Source organism: Trichomycterus rosablanca, chromosome 2 (assembly GCF_030014385.1).
Source record: "Trichomycterus rosablanca isolate fTriRos1 chromosome 2, fTriRos1.hap1, whole genome shotgun sequence".
NCBI classification, from domain to species: domain Eukaryota; kingdom Metazoa; phylum Chordata; class Actinopteri; order Siluriformes; family Trichomycteridae; genus Trichomycterus; species Trichomycterus rosablanca.
Genome location: NC_085989.1, coordinates 41,053,003 through 41,067,661, shown reverse-complemented (window position 1 = coordinate 41,067,661; position 14,659 = coordinate 41,053,003). Strand labels below are relative to the sequence as shown.

At 39.7% G+C, this 14,659-nt stretch overlaps 1 protein-coding gene across 1 annotated transcript in view; it reads left to right on the top strand.

Annotated features, from left to right (window-relative positions):
* Window positions 1–2,698: 2,698 nt before the first annotated feature.
* kcnt2b (potassium sodium-activated channel subfamily T member 2b) overlaps window positions 2,699–14,659 on the top strand; it is a 172,865-nt gene continuing 160,904 nt past the window's right edge. The window contains 1 exon segment of the mRNA XM_062990849.1: window positions 2,699–3,086. Coding sequence (XP_062846919.1) covers window positions 2,995–3,086 — 92 coding nt within the window. The 5' untranslated portion in view covers window positions 2,699–2,994.

The following is a 14,659-nucleotide window of genomic DNA, read 5'->3' as shown; positions in this document are numbered from 1 at the left end:
ACTAGTAATTAGAAGTATAAAAAACAACAAATTAATCAAGTAGAATCAGGTGCAGCAACTGGGGCTCTTTTTTGTATAATTGTGAGTGCTGTTGCATGTCCTTACCCCTCCAATGGGTCGCTTAGCTTTTAGTTTGAGGAATTGCTTCTCAGTACTAAGTGCTCACTCTAAATACAACTTAAAATGTTTAGATGCCAACATCAATCTGAGAAGTGGTAATGTACTATCACTGAATGTAGAGGCACTTTACCTACATTTTTTATAAACCTATTGCTAGCCGCTTACATTTTTTCAATGTACTCTTGGTAGGGCTAATTAATTTAAAATGGACTTCAGCCAATAATAATGATGTGCTTTGGCCCTCCAGAACTGGAGCATAACATTCCTGTTCTAAGAAAGAGAAGTGATCTCAAAATTCCCTGGCAGATTGCCCCCATATAACAAACCCGCCCGGTGGCTCGGTGAGTAGCACTGTCACTTTACAGCAAGAAGGTCCTGGGTTTGATTCCCAGGTGGAGCACTCTGGGTCCTTTTTGTGTGGAGTTTGCATGTTCTATTTGTGTGGGTTTCCTCCAGGAGCTCCAGTTTCCTCCCACAGTCCAAAGACATGCAAGTAATGTGAATTGGAGATACAAAATTGTTTGATATAACCTTGGGTGAACTGATGAATCTTGTGTAATGAGTAACTACCGTTCCTGTCATGAATGTAACCAAAAGTGTAAAACATGACAGTAAAGTCCTAATAAATAAATAAACAAACCCATCATATTTTGGCCAAGCATTCACAAATGTTCTGTTCTTTTGGAGTATGCCACACATGCATTCACAATAACGCACTGTTTTCCACATAGATCATTAGATTAGTGCTTATGGTTTTTCATATTTCAAAAAAGTTAGGACAGTAGGAAAAACTACATTAAAAAGGTTCGGTGAAAGCAGACTGCTAATTGTTAATCAAATATAACAGTACAAAGACAAGAGACGGGGGTCCAGAAATTTTTACCTCTGCTACCTTGTCTTTGTTTTTTAAGCATGTTCTGTAATTGTTTGCAATTGTTGTATTTTTGAACATGGAATTTTTTTTTTATTCTTGCTTTATTTAACACTTCAGCTGCTCAACAGTCCAACGCCACTATTATCGCATAGTGTGCTTCATAATGCAAAAAGTTTATTTTAGAATTTCTGATTCATGATTGGGTGTAGTATTAAACAAGACAAGTTTAAAATAAATACAATACACAATACACTGTGTACATTAAAAGAGAATATATGCGCTGCTCAGGTGGCGCAGCGGTAAAACAAGCTAGCACACCAGAACTGACATTTCCAGGGTGAGAGCCTGAGCCAGGATCTCATAACTGGTGACCTCTGCTGGCTGATGGCCTCTGCACAGAGACGAGGGATAATGTGTTGATTAGTGTGTGGCTTTCCATACACAAAGCTGATCTGCATATGAACTTGCTTCGTGCAGGTGAAAAGATGCAAATGGCTACTGCACACGTGTTGGAGAGGGCGTGTTAGTCACAGCTCTCCTCAATCAGGAGTGGAAATCAGCATCGGTAGAGAGGAAGCATAATGCAATTGGGTAACTGGGTATGACTAGATTGGGAGTAAAATTGGGAAATTTGAACATCTTTCTTAATTATTTTGTTTAGTAAAATAAGCCACACCCGTTTGCAAACAAAGATTTTATTTTATAAAGTAAATTGTTCAGAATAATCTCAGATCCCGGACTTGTATCCTTTTGGGATAATTTTAACATAGATTTTTTATTTTTGGTGCCATAATCTTACAAATGCTCCCACTTTGTATATAACTACAGTATATAACAAAACCAAATGTTTTCACACCGTTTGCAATGGAACTCCAACTTGTGGTTGGGTGGATCCTGTTTGCAAATAAAGGCAAATAAACCCAATAGGCATATGAAAAGCAGTTTGAAAGTCCTGTACAGATATGAGGAATCTCTGCAGCACTCCAAAGATAAAATCTCAGATTTACATTTTAACCACTTTTTTCCAAAGCGACTTACAATGGAGACAGTATACATTGCAAGCAATTAAGAGTTAAGGGTCTTGCCCAAGGTCCCAACAGTGGCAACCTGGCAGATGTGGGGCTTGAACCAGTGACTTTACAGTTACTAGTCCTGTACCTTAACCACTGAGCTACAACTGCCCAATATTCAGCATTTAGTAGTTGCTTTTATCCAAAGTGATTTACAGTATACAGTCCAAGCAATTGAGGGTTAAGGGCTTTGCTCAAGGGCCCGACAGTGGCAACCTGGCAGTGGTGGGGCTTGAACCAGCAACATTCTACTTACTAGTCCAGTATTTTCTATTTTTCCCCACCTTCCCTGCTTGTTTTAGCCCAGTGTATCCAATAAAAGTGAATTAAATTGAAATATAGTAGCACGGTAACTATGGTGACCGGTGGATGGGTACTGTTGTGATAAGCACCCTTCTCTACTAAATAGTAATTCTGCACGTACTGGGTGACTGGGAGGGGAGACAGTTTCTCCAGCAGCATCCTGTCTGTCAGTGAGAGAGAGGAGCTGATGTTCTGGGGTGGCACCAGCTGCGCAGTCAGTTAATGATATTCAATATTACACCGAGTCCATGCTGCCAGGTTGGGGATTCCCTCTTCGTTGGAAACACAGAGAACGGTGCTGGCAAAACGGATGGCAGAAATATAGCACAGGTGACACTCGGTTATAGTTTGGATTGGTTTACTACCATAGTACCAATCCATAGAGAGCCTATAGAGAGAGCTAATTTTCTGGAGAAAGGTGCGACTCAATCTGGCAACCCGGTGCTTGTGTGCTGGAGAAGAGCAACAAGCGCGCTGGAGAGATTCAGAAGTGGATCTGTGGAGCGCACAGGAACATGGAGTCTGCACTAAAACCATAAGGACCAGAAGAAAGGAAGAGAATAAAGTCATCTAGTTTGCGCATAAGCCAGCGTTGGATGAATTTTGGCTTGGTGCGAGGATCAGTGCATGATGGTCGAACTGGAAAAGGAGGTGCTGCCGCTCCCACCGCGATACCGTTTCAGAGACCTGTTGCTCGGAGACTGGCAGGCGGACGACAGGTAGGAAACTTTACCCCTGAAGCCTGTTTTTATCACTGTAGGAGGTAATGAGGGAACAACATCTACCAACAAAACCTTACGCTACTGGTTTTTACAGTAATTAAAAATAATATCTCATGTTGGCTGAGATTAGAAGAAATATTATTGTCAGGGTTGGTCTGGAATTAAATAGAATTATTTAGAATACATACACATTAAAAATCTTTAAAAAGTATTTGTTTTCACTCCAGAATATCTTTTAATATAAAAACAGTATTCAGAATTCAACCAATTATTTTAAGAAAATGATTTAACATTGCTTTATGTATACAGTAGACCCTTGACTTACGAATTTAATTGGTTCTGAAGGGCTGTTCTTAAGTCAAAATGTTTGTTAGTTAAACCTATTTTTCCCATAAGAAATAATGCAAATAGAATAATCCGTGCCAGACCTCCCAAACCACCCCCTAACCTAACCTTTCTAATTTCTTAAATGTCTTTTTTGTTAAAAATACAATAATATTTTCCCTTAAATTTTAAATGATAGAATAGACATTCCTGTAATAACCAATAATAAACAACAATACACAGTAGTACTGTACTGTACATAAAAACACACATCACATTTCAGTACAGTACGTGTACTGTATCATACACCATAATACATTTCCTTCCTTTTTTTTATATAAAATTTATCTACCAGAAACAGCAATAACTCTCATATTTCTCTATTATTTCCTTCTTTAATTCAATAGTGTTGTATTTTGTAGGTGTAATTGCACGTAAGGAAGAATACTTTACTCAGCCGAGTTCCTTCTTCTCTCTCACTCACTGTCCCTGCTGTCTGATACACAGTGACAGCTACTGGCAGGAGTAATTATATGTGAACAAATATAATAGATTTGTTTTTTTTCTCAACACTACGATTTTTCTGCACATTCTTTGAGGCCATTTTAGTATTACATTTTACAAAATATAAAGAAAACACCGAAAAAACACTGTCCGCTCTCCGCTCACTCTCTCTCTCTCTCTCTCTCTCTCTCTCTCTCTCTCTCTCTCTAATATTGTTTCTATCAGTACTCGAGAGAGAGAGAGAGAGAGAGAGAGAGAGAGAGAGAGAGAGACAGACACTCTGAGTGAACTTGTTCATGACGTCACGTATTTCGTGAATTTCGGTTCGTAATCCGAAGTTCGTTCGTATGTTAAGTTGAAAAAGATCGTTCGTAATCCGAAATGTTTGTATGGTAAATTGTTTGTAATTCAAGGGTTCACTGTACACCGATCAGACATAACATTATAACACCACCTTCCTAATATTGTTTGTCCCCGTTTGGCTGCCCCATACACAACAAACTGTGATGCACTGTGTATTCTGACACCTTTCTATCAGAACCAGCATTAACTTCTTCAGCAATTTAAGCTACAGTAGCTCGTCCATTGTCCATGACTGTGTTAGACATTAAACTAGTAAACTGATTAATGTTGTGTAACCAGTAACTACCATTTCTGTCATGAATGTAACCAAAGTGTGTAAAAACATTACATTAAAATCCTAATAAATAAATAATTAGCTTACATAAATGTCAGGACTGTTTTTAGGGTATGATGGAGGCTGGTAAAGTGTGTTGGTTCAGCAGAAGTCAGAAGTTAACATACACTAGTAAAGCGCATGTGCTGGATGTTATGGCAGGCTTGGGATCCCAGTTATTGCTGCTCTGTGATTGCAGCACTCAGTTCTTGGTCTGAAAATTTGATTCTGTAATCTTTTTTGTGGATTTCTCTTTAGAAGAAATCTGTTTAGTCAATCTACAACCCCAAATCAGAAAAAGTTGGGACAATGCAGATAAAAACAAAAAAACAGAGTTTCCTACATTTACTTTGACTTTTATTTGACTGCAGACAGGATGGACCTGAGAGATTTCATGTTTTATCTGCTCAACTTCATTTTATTTGTTAATATACCTCTATTCCTGCATTTCAGGCCTGCAACACATTCCAAAAAAAGTTGGGACGGGGCAATTTAGGGCTAGTAATGAGGTAAAAACTAAATAATGATGTGATTCCAAACAGGTGATGTCAACAGGTGACTGTAATCATGGTTTGGTACAAAAGCAGCGTCCAGGAAAGGCTGAGACTTTGATGAGCAAAGATGATCAGAGGATCTCCAGTTTATCAACAAATTCATAAGAAAATAATTGGAATGTTTAAAAACAATGAACCTCAAAGAAATATTGGAAGGGATTTGCATATTTCTCCCTCTACAGGGCATAATATCATTAAACCATTAAAGGAATCAGGAGAAATTCCAGTGCGTAAAGACCAAGGGCGCAGGCCTGGGCTGAACGCTGGTGATCTTTGACCCCTTAGACGGCACTGCATCAAGAACCGCCACTCAACAACATGAGCAAGGAATTGCTTTGGCAAACCTTTGTCAAGCACTACAATACAGAGTTACATGCACAAATGCCACTTAAAACTTTACTGTGCAAAAAAGAAGCCTTATGTTAACCTTGTCTAGAAGCGGTGTTGACTTCTCTGGGCTCGGAGGCATCTAGGATGGACCATCACACAGTGGAAACATGTGTAAAGGTCAGATGAATCAGCATTCCAAGTCTTTTTTGGAAAAAATGGACGCTATGTGCTCCGGACCAAAGACGAAAAGGACCATCCAGACTGTTATCAGCAACCAAAAGCCAGGGTCTGTCATGGTATGGGGCTGTGTCAATGGTCATTAACACTTCTGTGATGGCAGCATTAATGCAGAAAAGTACATTGAGATCTTAGAGCAACATTTGCTGCCTTCAAGACGTCATCTTTTCCAGGGATGCATTTTTCAACAAGACAATGCAAAACCACATGCTGCACACATTACAAAGTCATGGCTGTGGAAGAAGAGGGTACGGGTACTGGACTGGCCTGCCTGCAGTCCTGACCCCAATAGACCCCGTACTGTTGCACATTTTAAGACGTGTTTGCAGGAAGAATGGGACACAATAAAAGCTGAAACACTAAATCACTTGGTATCCTCGGTGCCAAAACGTCTTTTAAGTGTGGTGAAAAGGAACGGCAACATTACAAAGTGGTAAATGCTTTACTGTCCCAACTTTTTTTGGAATGTGCTGCTGGCCTGAAATGCAGGAATGGATGTTTATTAATAAATGAGATGAAGTTGAGCAGATAAAACATGAAATATCTCAGATTCGTCCTGTCTGCAATCAAATAAAAATCAAAGTAAATGTAAGAAACTTTATTAGTTTTTTATTATTTGCATTTTTCATGCTGTCCCAACTTTTCCTGATTTGGGGTTGTAATATTTGCCTTACTGTATGTACCAGTTCTTTATGCCTTTACAAGGTGCATGGACATACAACAATAGTTGGGTCTTTTACCACTATCTTCGGCAGAATGAAAGTTCAACCAGATTTGTTGATTTTGTCAATAGGTTAGAGGTCAGGATTTCATTCATTTATTCATTCATTGTGTGTTTTAAAACAGCTTTATCCTGTTCAGGGTCACGGTGGGTCTGAATCACTGGGTGAGAGGTAGAAAACCCCCCAGACAGGGTGCCAGTCCATCATGGGGCAGACACACACACACTCACACAAACAATTTTTAGGACTTTTAGGTCTTTAGGACTTGTGCAAGGAAACCAGAGCACCTGGAGGAAACCTGTATGGACACAAAGAGAACATGCGAACTCCTTACAGAAAAGAATCCCGGCCCTTCTGCTGTGAGGCGACAGTGCTACCCACTGTGACTTCTTTATTATTCCTTAAATACTTTAGTTATAGCAAATAGGTCTCAGATCATAATTCTAACATTACTATTTTTACAGTATGTACGATGTTGTTGGGTTTGAATGCCTTACCATATCTCCTTCAACCACATACAGTGGATTCAGTGAATATTCAGACATACACTGATCAGTCATAACATTAAAACCACCTCCTTGTTTCTACACTCACTGTCCATTTTATCAGCTCCACTTACCATATAGAAGCACTTTGTAGTTCTACAATTACTGACTGTAGTCCATCTGTTTCTCTGCATGCTTTGTTAGCCCCCTTTCATGCTGTTCTTCAATGGTCAGGACTCTCCCAGGATCACTACAGAGCAGGTATTATTTGGGTGGTGGATGATTCTCAGCACTGCAGTGACACTGACATGGTGGTGGTGTGTTAGTGTGTGTTGTGCTGGTATGAGTGGATCAGACACGGTAGCGCTGCTGGAGTTTTTAAACACCTCACTGTCACTGCTGGACTGAGAATAGTCCACCAACCAAAAACATCCAGCCAACAGCGGCCCGTGGGCAGCCTCCTGGGAGAGTCCTGATCATTGAAGAACAGCATGAAAGGGGGCTAACAAAGCATGTAGAGAAACAGATGGACTACAGTCAGTAATTATAGAACTACAAAGTGCTTCTATATGGTAAGTGGAGCTGATAAAATGGACAGTGTGTGTAGAAACAAGGAGATGGTTTTAATGTTATGGCTGATCGGTGTATATATAAGTATAATTGCCATTTCTACCCATCAGTGTACACATCCTTTGCAGGGGGACTCCACCTTGTGGTTGGGTGGATCCTGTTTGCTTTCATTATCCTTGTTTTGTGTCTAAAACTTAATTGGATTCCACCTGTAATTCAGTTGGACATAGTTTAAAAAGGTACACACCTGGGTCAATAAGGGCCCATAATTTTCACTGCTTTGACAGGACACAAACAATAATAGTTCTCTAATCAAATTGCGGCAAGGCAAATAATCCAATAGGCACATTAAAACCGCTCCAAACGTCCTGTACAGATATGAGAAATCTCTGCAGCACTCCATGAATCAGGCCTTTAATTGCAGAGCGGAAAGACGGAAGTCACTGGAGTAAAGGGCATATGACAGCCTGCTTGGAGTTTGCCAAACAGTATGTGAAGGACTTATGAGAGAACAGAATGAAAAAATGGTCTGATGAATCAGAAATTGAATGCACATAAACTGGGCTGACAGTCAACACTTTTCAACAGCCAAAATAATACTGTAATGGCTTTGGGGCAAATCTTTAAATGCCCTTCTAAATTAGCGTCTCAGCCAAACATCTGTAGAGAGATATGAAGATGGCAGTTTACAGATGCCTCCCATCTACAGGTAATCTCATGGAGTCTGAGATGATCTGTGTTAAAAATGGGATAAACGGCCCAAATCCAGGTGCAAGGCTTGTAGAGATGTATCTAGAAAGACCTACATGAACCCCACAAGAAAAAAACTGTTAAAGAAAACAAAAAGAATGAATGAGTTATTACAGTAAACATTAAAACCACCTTCTTGTTTCTACACTCACTGTCCATTTATCAGCTCCACTTACTGTAGAAGCACTTTGTAGTTCTACAATTACTGAATGTAGTCCATCTGTTTCTCTACATACCTCTTTATCCTGCTTTCACCCTGTTCTTTAATGCTCAGGACCCCCACAAGACCGCCACAGAGCAGGTATTATTTAGGTGGTGGATCATTCTCAGCACTGCAGTGACACTGACATGGTGGTGGTGTGTTAGTGTGTGTTGTGCTGGTATGAGTGGATCAGACACAGCAGCGCTGCTGGAGTTTTTAAATACCATGTCCACTCACTGTCCACTCTATTAGACACTCCTACTTAGTTGGTCCACCCTGTAGATGTAAAGTCAGAGACGATCGCTCATCTATTGCTGCTGTTTGAGTTGGTCATCTTCTAGACCTTCATCAGTGGTCACAGGACGCTGCCCATGGGGCGCTGTTGGCTGGATATTTTTGTTTGGTGGACTATTCTCAGTCCAGCAGTGACAGTGAAGTGTTTAAAAACTCCATCAGCGCTGCTGTGTCTTATCCATTCATACCAGCACAACACACACTAACACACCACCACCATGTCAGTGTCACTGCAGTGCTGAGAATGATCCACCACCCAAATAATACCTGCTCTGTAGTGGTCTTGAAAAGGGGGTGGAGCTGATAAAATGGACAGTGAGTGTAGAAACAAGGAGGTGGTTTTAATGTTATGGCTGGTCAGTGTAATTCATATTTCTACATTTATAAAAGTGATCTAGAGTCAACAGCAAGGATTATTAAAGTGTAAATCACAATTATTTCAATGACAATTTTTAGCTAATTTTATTATTTTATTATGAAACTCCGTCATGTTTTACAAAATTAAATATTACATAAACAATATTTCCAGTAGAAATTATTACTTTAAGAATAGTAACATTTCTGTATGTATACAAATATATAAGGTACAATCAGCACAGTTTTGCACCATAATGATGTTCCTCTACAAAAATTCTTATTCACCAATACTTAGGATGGATTTTCGCATGAGGCCAGTCTTTGATCTCCACATTCAGCGACAGTGCTACCCACTTAGCCACCGAGCCACCCCTGTCTATTGTAAAAAGCGCTATACAAATAAATTTGACTTGACTTGACCTGACTGTCTGGGCATGCATTTCAACTAGAGTCTGTAGGTGTTTCACCAATTTAAACAGGTCCAGTGATTTTGCTCCCCAGTCCAAGTGCATCACTCTTTTATAATGGTTTTGCAAACAACCACACATAGATTTGGCTCTATGCTTCCTCCCAGGGTCATTACTAAGAAACATTCATAAGGCATGTTTTTCAAATCAGACTAAAATAGATATTTATTTAACTATGCCTTTTGTACAACCTTGTAGGTATACAGTTACTGACCAATTCATTGCTCTGTCCACCATGGCAACCCCTTCTATCTTTCCATTTATCAGAAGGAACCTGTATTGACCATGTTTTACTTGGGCAATGATTCATTGTCAGCATTGCAATGATACTAACATGGCATAGTGTGCTGTTATGATATGAGTGTATAAGGTGCTGTTTAAGCTTACTGGCATTTTTATAAGGAACACTTATTGGGATCCTTTTTACATGCGCAATGTGTGTTAATCTTTTTTATCAGTGGATGCTTTAAATTTATATTATTGGTTGAAGCAGTGTTCCTTTCCAAGCATTGATCCTGAAGTGTTGAACAATCCCAACAACGCTGTTGTACCTGCTATACATGTGTACATTCAACACACACTACCATATCATTATCCAATTGGTGTTATCTCAGTGCTGAAAATGATCCACCACTCAAATAAAATCTGCCCATTTCTTCAGTGGACTTAATTCAGTAATTGTATACCCATACAGTGCATCTTTATGGTACATAGGTGTAGCTATTTAATTTTGTATGTACATTTAGGACAGATGTTCCTAATAAATGGATCTCCGTAAACTGATTGGCAGTCAAAATTCAGTTTATTCTGCAGGTGTTTACTAGGATTGTGGTCAATTCTCTGCAGACTGTAATCAGTCATAACATTAAAACCACCTCCTTGTTTCTACACACACTGTCCATTTTATCGGCTTCACTTACCATATAGAAGCACTTTGTAGTTCTACAATTACTGACTGTAGTCCATCTATTTCTTTGCATGCTTCGTTAGCCTCCTTTCATGCTGTTCTTCAATGGTCAGGACTCTCACAGGACCACTACAGAGCAGGTATTATTTGGGTGGTGGATCATTCTCAGCACTGCAGTGACAATGATATGGTGGTGGTGTGTTAGTGTGTGTTGTGCTTGTATGAGTGGTTCAGACACAGCAGCGCTGATGGAGTTTTTAAACACCTCACTGTCACTGCTGGACTGAGAATAGTCCACCAACCAAAAATATATCCAGCCAACAGCACCCCGTGGGCAGCGTCCTGTGACCACTGATGAAGGTCTAGAAGATGACCAACTCAAACAGCAGCAATAGATGAGCGATCGTCTCTGACTTTACATCTACAAGGTGGACCAACTAGGTAGGAGTGTCTAATAGAGTGGACAGTGAGTGGACACAGTATTTAAAAACTCCATTAGCATTGCTGTGTCTGATCCACTCATACCAGCACAACACACACTAAAACACCACCACCATGCCATTGTCACTGCAGTGCTGAGAATGATCCACCACCTAAAAAATACCTACCTGGACAGTGAGTGTAAAAACAAGGAGGTGGTTTTAATGTTATGGCTGGTCAGTGTAATTCATATTTCTACATTTATAAAAGTGATCTAGAGTCAACAGCAAGGATTATTAAAGTGTAAATCACAATTATTTCAATGACAATTTTTAGCTAATTTTATTATTTTATTATGAAACTCCGTCATGTTTTACAAAATTAAATATTACATAAACAATATTTCCAGTAGAAATTATTACTTTAAGAATAGTAACATTTCTGTATGTATACAAATATATAAGGTACAATCAGCACAGTTTTGCACCATAATGATGTTCCTCTACAAAAATTCTTATTCACCAATACTTAGGATGGATTTTCGCATGAGGCCAGTCTTTGATCTCCACATTCAGCGACAGTGCTACCCACTTAGCCACCGAGCCACCCCTGTCTATTGTAAAAAGCGCTATACAAATAAATTTGACTTGACTTGACCTGACTGTCTGGGCATGCATTTCAACTAGAGTCTGTAGGTGTTTCACCAATTTAAACAGGTCCAGTGATTTTGCTCCCCAGTCCAAGTGCATCACTCTTTTATAATGGTTTTGCAAACAACCACACATAGATTTGGCTCTATGCTTCCTCCCAGGGTCATTACTAAGAAACATTCATAAGGCATGTTTTTCAAATCAGACTAAAATAGATATTTATTTAACTATGCCTTTTGTACAACCTTGTAGGTATACAGTTACTGACCAATTCATTGCTCTGTCCACCATGGCAACCCCTTCTATCTTTCCATTTATCAGAAGGAACCTGTATTGACCATGTTTTACTTGGGCAATGATTCATTGTCAGCATTGCAATGATACTAACATGGCATAGTGTGCTGTTATGATATGAGTGTATAAGGTGCTGTTTAAGCTTACTGGCGTTTTTATAAGGAACACTTATTGGGATCCTTTTTACATGCGCAATGTGTGTTAATCTTTTTTATCAGTGGATGCTTTAAATTTATATTATTGGTTGAAGCAGTGTTCCTTTCCAAGCATTGATCCTGAAGTGTTGAACAATCCCAACAACGCTGTTGTACCTGCTATACATGTGTACATTCAACACACACTACCATATCATTATCCAATTGGTGTTATCTCAGTGCTGAAAATGATCCACCACTCAAATAAAATCTGCCCATTTCTTCAGTGGACTTAATTCAGTAATTGTATACCCATACAGTGCATCTTTATGGTACATAGGTGTAGCTATTTAATTTTGTATGTACATTTAGGACAGATGTTCCTAATAAATGGATCTCCGTAAACTGATTGGCAGTCAAAATTCAGTTTATTCTGCAGGTGTTTACTAGGATTGTGGTCAATTCTCTGCAGACTGTAATCAGTCATAACATTAAAACCACCTCCTTGTTTCTACACACACTGTCCATTTTATCGGCTTCACTTACCATATAGAAGCACTTTGTAGTTCTACAATTACTGACTGTAGTCCATCTATTTCTTTGCATGCTTCGTTAGCCTCCTTTCATGCTGTTCTTCAATGGTCAGGACTCTCACAGGACCACTACAGAGCAGGTATTATTTGGGTGGTGGATCATTCTCAGCACTGCAGTGACAATGATATGGTGGTGGTGTGTTAGTGTGTGTTGTGCTTGTATGAGTGGTTCAGACACAGCAGCGCTGATGGAGTTTTTAAACACCTCACTGTCACTGCTGGACTGAGAATAGTCCACCAACCAAAAATATATCCAGCCAACAGCACCCCGTGGGCAGCGTCCTGTGACCACTGATGAAGGTCTAGAAGATGACCAACTCAAACAGCAGCAATAGATGAGCGATCGTCTCTGACTTTACATCTACAAGGTGGACCAACTAGGTAGGAGTGTCTAATAGAGTGGACAGTGAGTGGACACAGTATTTAAAAACTCCATTAGCATTGCTGTGTCTGATCCACTCATACCAGCACAACACACACTAAAACACCACCACCATGCCATTGTCACTGCAGTGCTGAGAATGATCCACCACCTAAAAAATACCTACCTGGACAGTGAGTGTAAAAACAAGAAGGTGGTTTTAATGTTATGGCTGATCAGTGTATAATCATGTCTTTTCTGGACCTTGCTTGCTGAATTTAACGTTGGTATGAAGAAAATTATGTAATAATGTCAACATAGTTACACAGTTTGAGTGGCATGGTCAACAATTATAACGAGAAGGACAACTGAGTGGCATAGCCGTTAAAAATATAAGCTGTTCCCAGAGGAGCTGGGAAGAGACAGACTGACAGGTAGTTGTATTCCTGAGTCTTGAGCCTTGTTTGCTATAGTGTCCATGTACTTGTTGGGCCTGATGTTTTTGTACTTGGCTGGCTTGGAAGCTTGGCGTGCAGTTCTGTGCATTGTTTCGGCTGAAAATTCCCAATAACTTATCAGTTAGCCTGATCAGTATTCACTTACTGCACAGCCGGTAGAGTGCCACACAGAACCACGGGTCTTAGAAACATAAGTTTGATCCATGTGTAATTATGGGACAGCTTGAGTATGCAGCTGGTATAAACGGCACAGTTTTAAAATGGTTTGCCTTCTACCTAGAAAATAAAACAATTCAGGTCAAATTGGCAGCTACTCCTCCAATACAGCAACCGTCAGTTTTGGAGTACCTCAGGGCTCTGTCTTGGGCCCAGTTTTGTTTTTATTAAACATTCTTCCCCTTGGATCTATTTTCCAAAAATACAATATCTCTTATCACTGCTATGCAGATGACACCCAGCTTTACCTTCCTCTGACAGCTGCCAACGACAATGCCATCAACCATATTCTGGACTGTCAAAAGGATGTTAAATGTTAGAAAACTTTCTTCGGTTGAACAACGACAAAACTGAAGTCATCATATTTGTTCATACCAATGCCACCACATCAATAGCTACACAGCCACATAAAGAACCTTGGGATCATCTTTGATTCCGAACTCAAATTTGATAAAGAAATAGAGGAAGTTTTTATCTGCTGAAAACTATCAGCAAACTAAAAAACATCCTGTCTTCTAAAGATTTGGAGACTGTTACCCATGCTTTTACCTTCTCTCAAATCAACTATTGTAATTCCCTTTATTTTTGGATCTGCCGGTCCACTCTGTCCCGTTTGCAGCTTGTTCAAAATGCAGCTGTTTGGTTATGCACTGGTACAAAGAAAAGGGAGCACATTTCACAGATCCTGGCCTCCACTGGCTTCCAGTAAAATAGAATTTAAGGTTCTTTTATTCGTATTTAAGGCTCTCCATGGTGAAGCCACATCCTATATATTTAATATATTGTATTTTTTTAATGCATTTTCTCCCTTTTTCTCCCGATTTTTAACACATCCAATTTTTACTCGATTGCGTTATGCTTCCTCTTTACTGGTGCTGACCCCCGCCCCTGATTGAGGAGAGCGAGCTGACACACATCCCCTCCAACAGAAGCCGACTGCATTTTTTCACCTGCACCAGCCAAGTTCATATGCAAATCAGCCTTGTGCACGGAGAGCCACATCCTGATCAGCATTATTCCTCTACTCTGTGCAGACGCCATCAACCAGCCAGCAGAGGCAGTAAT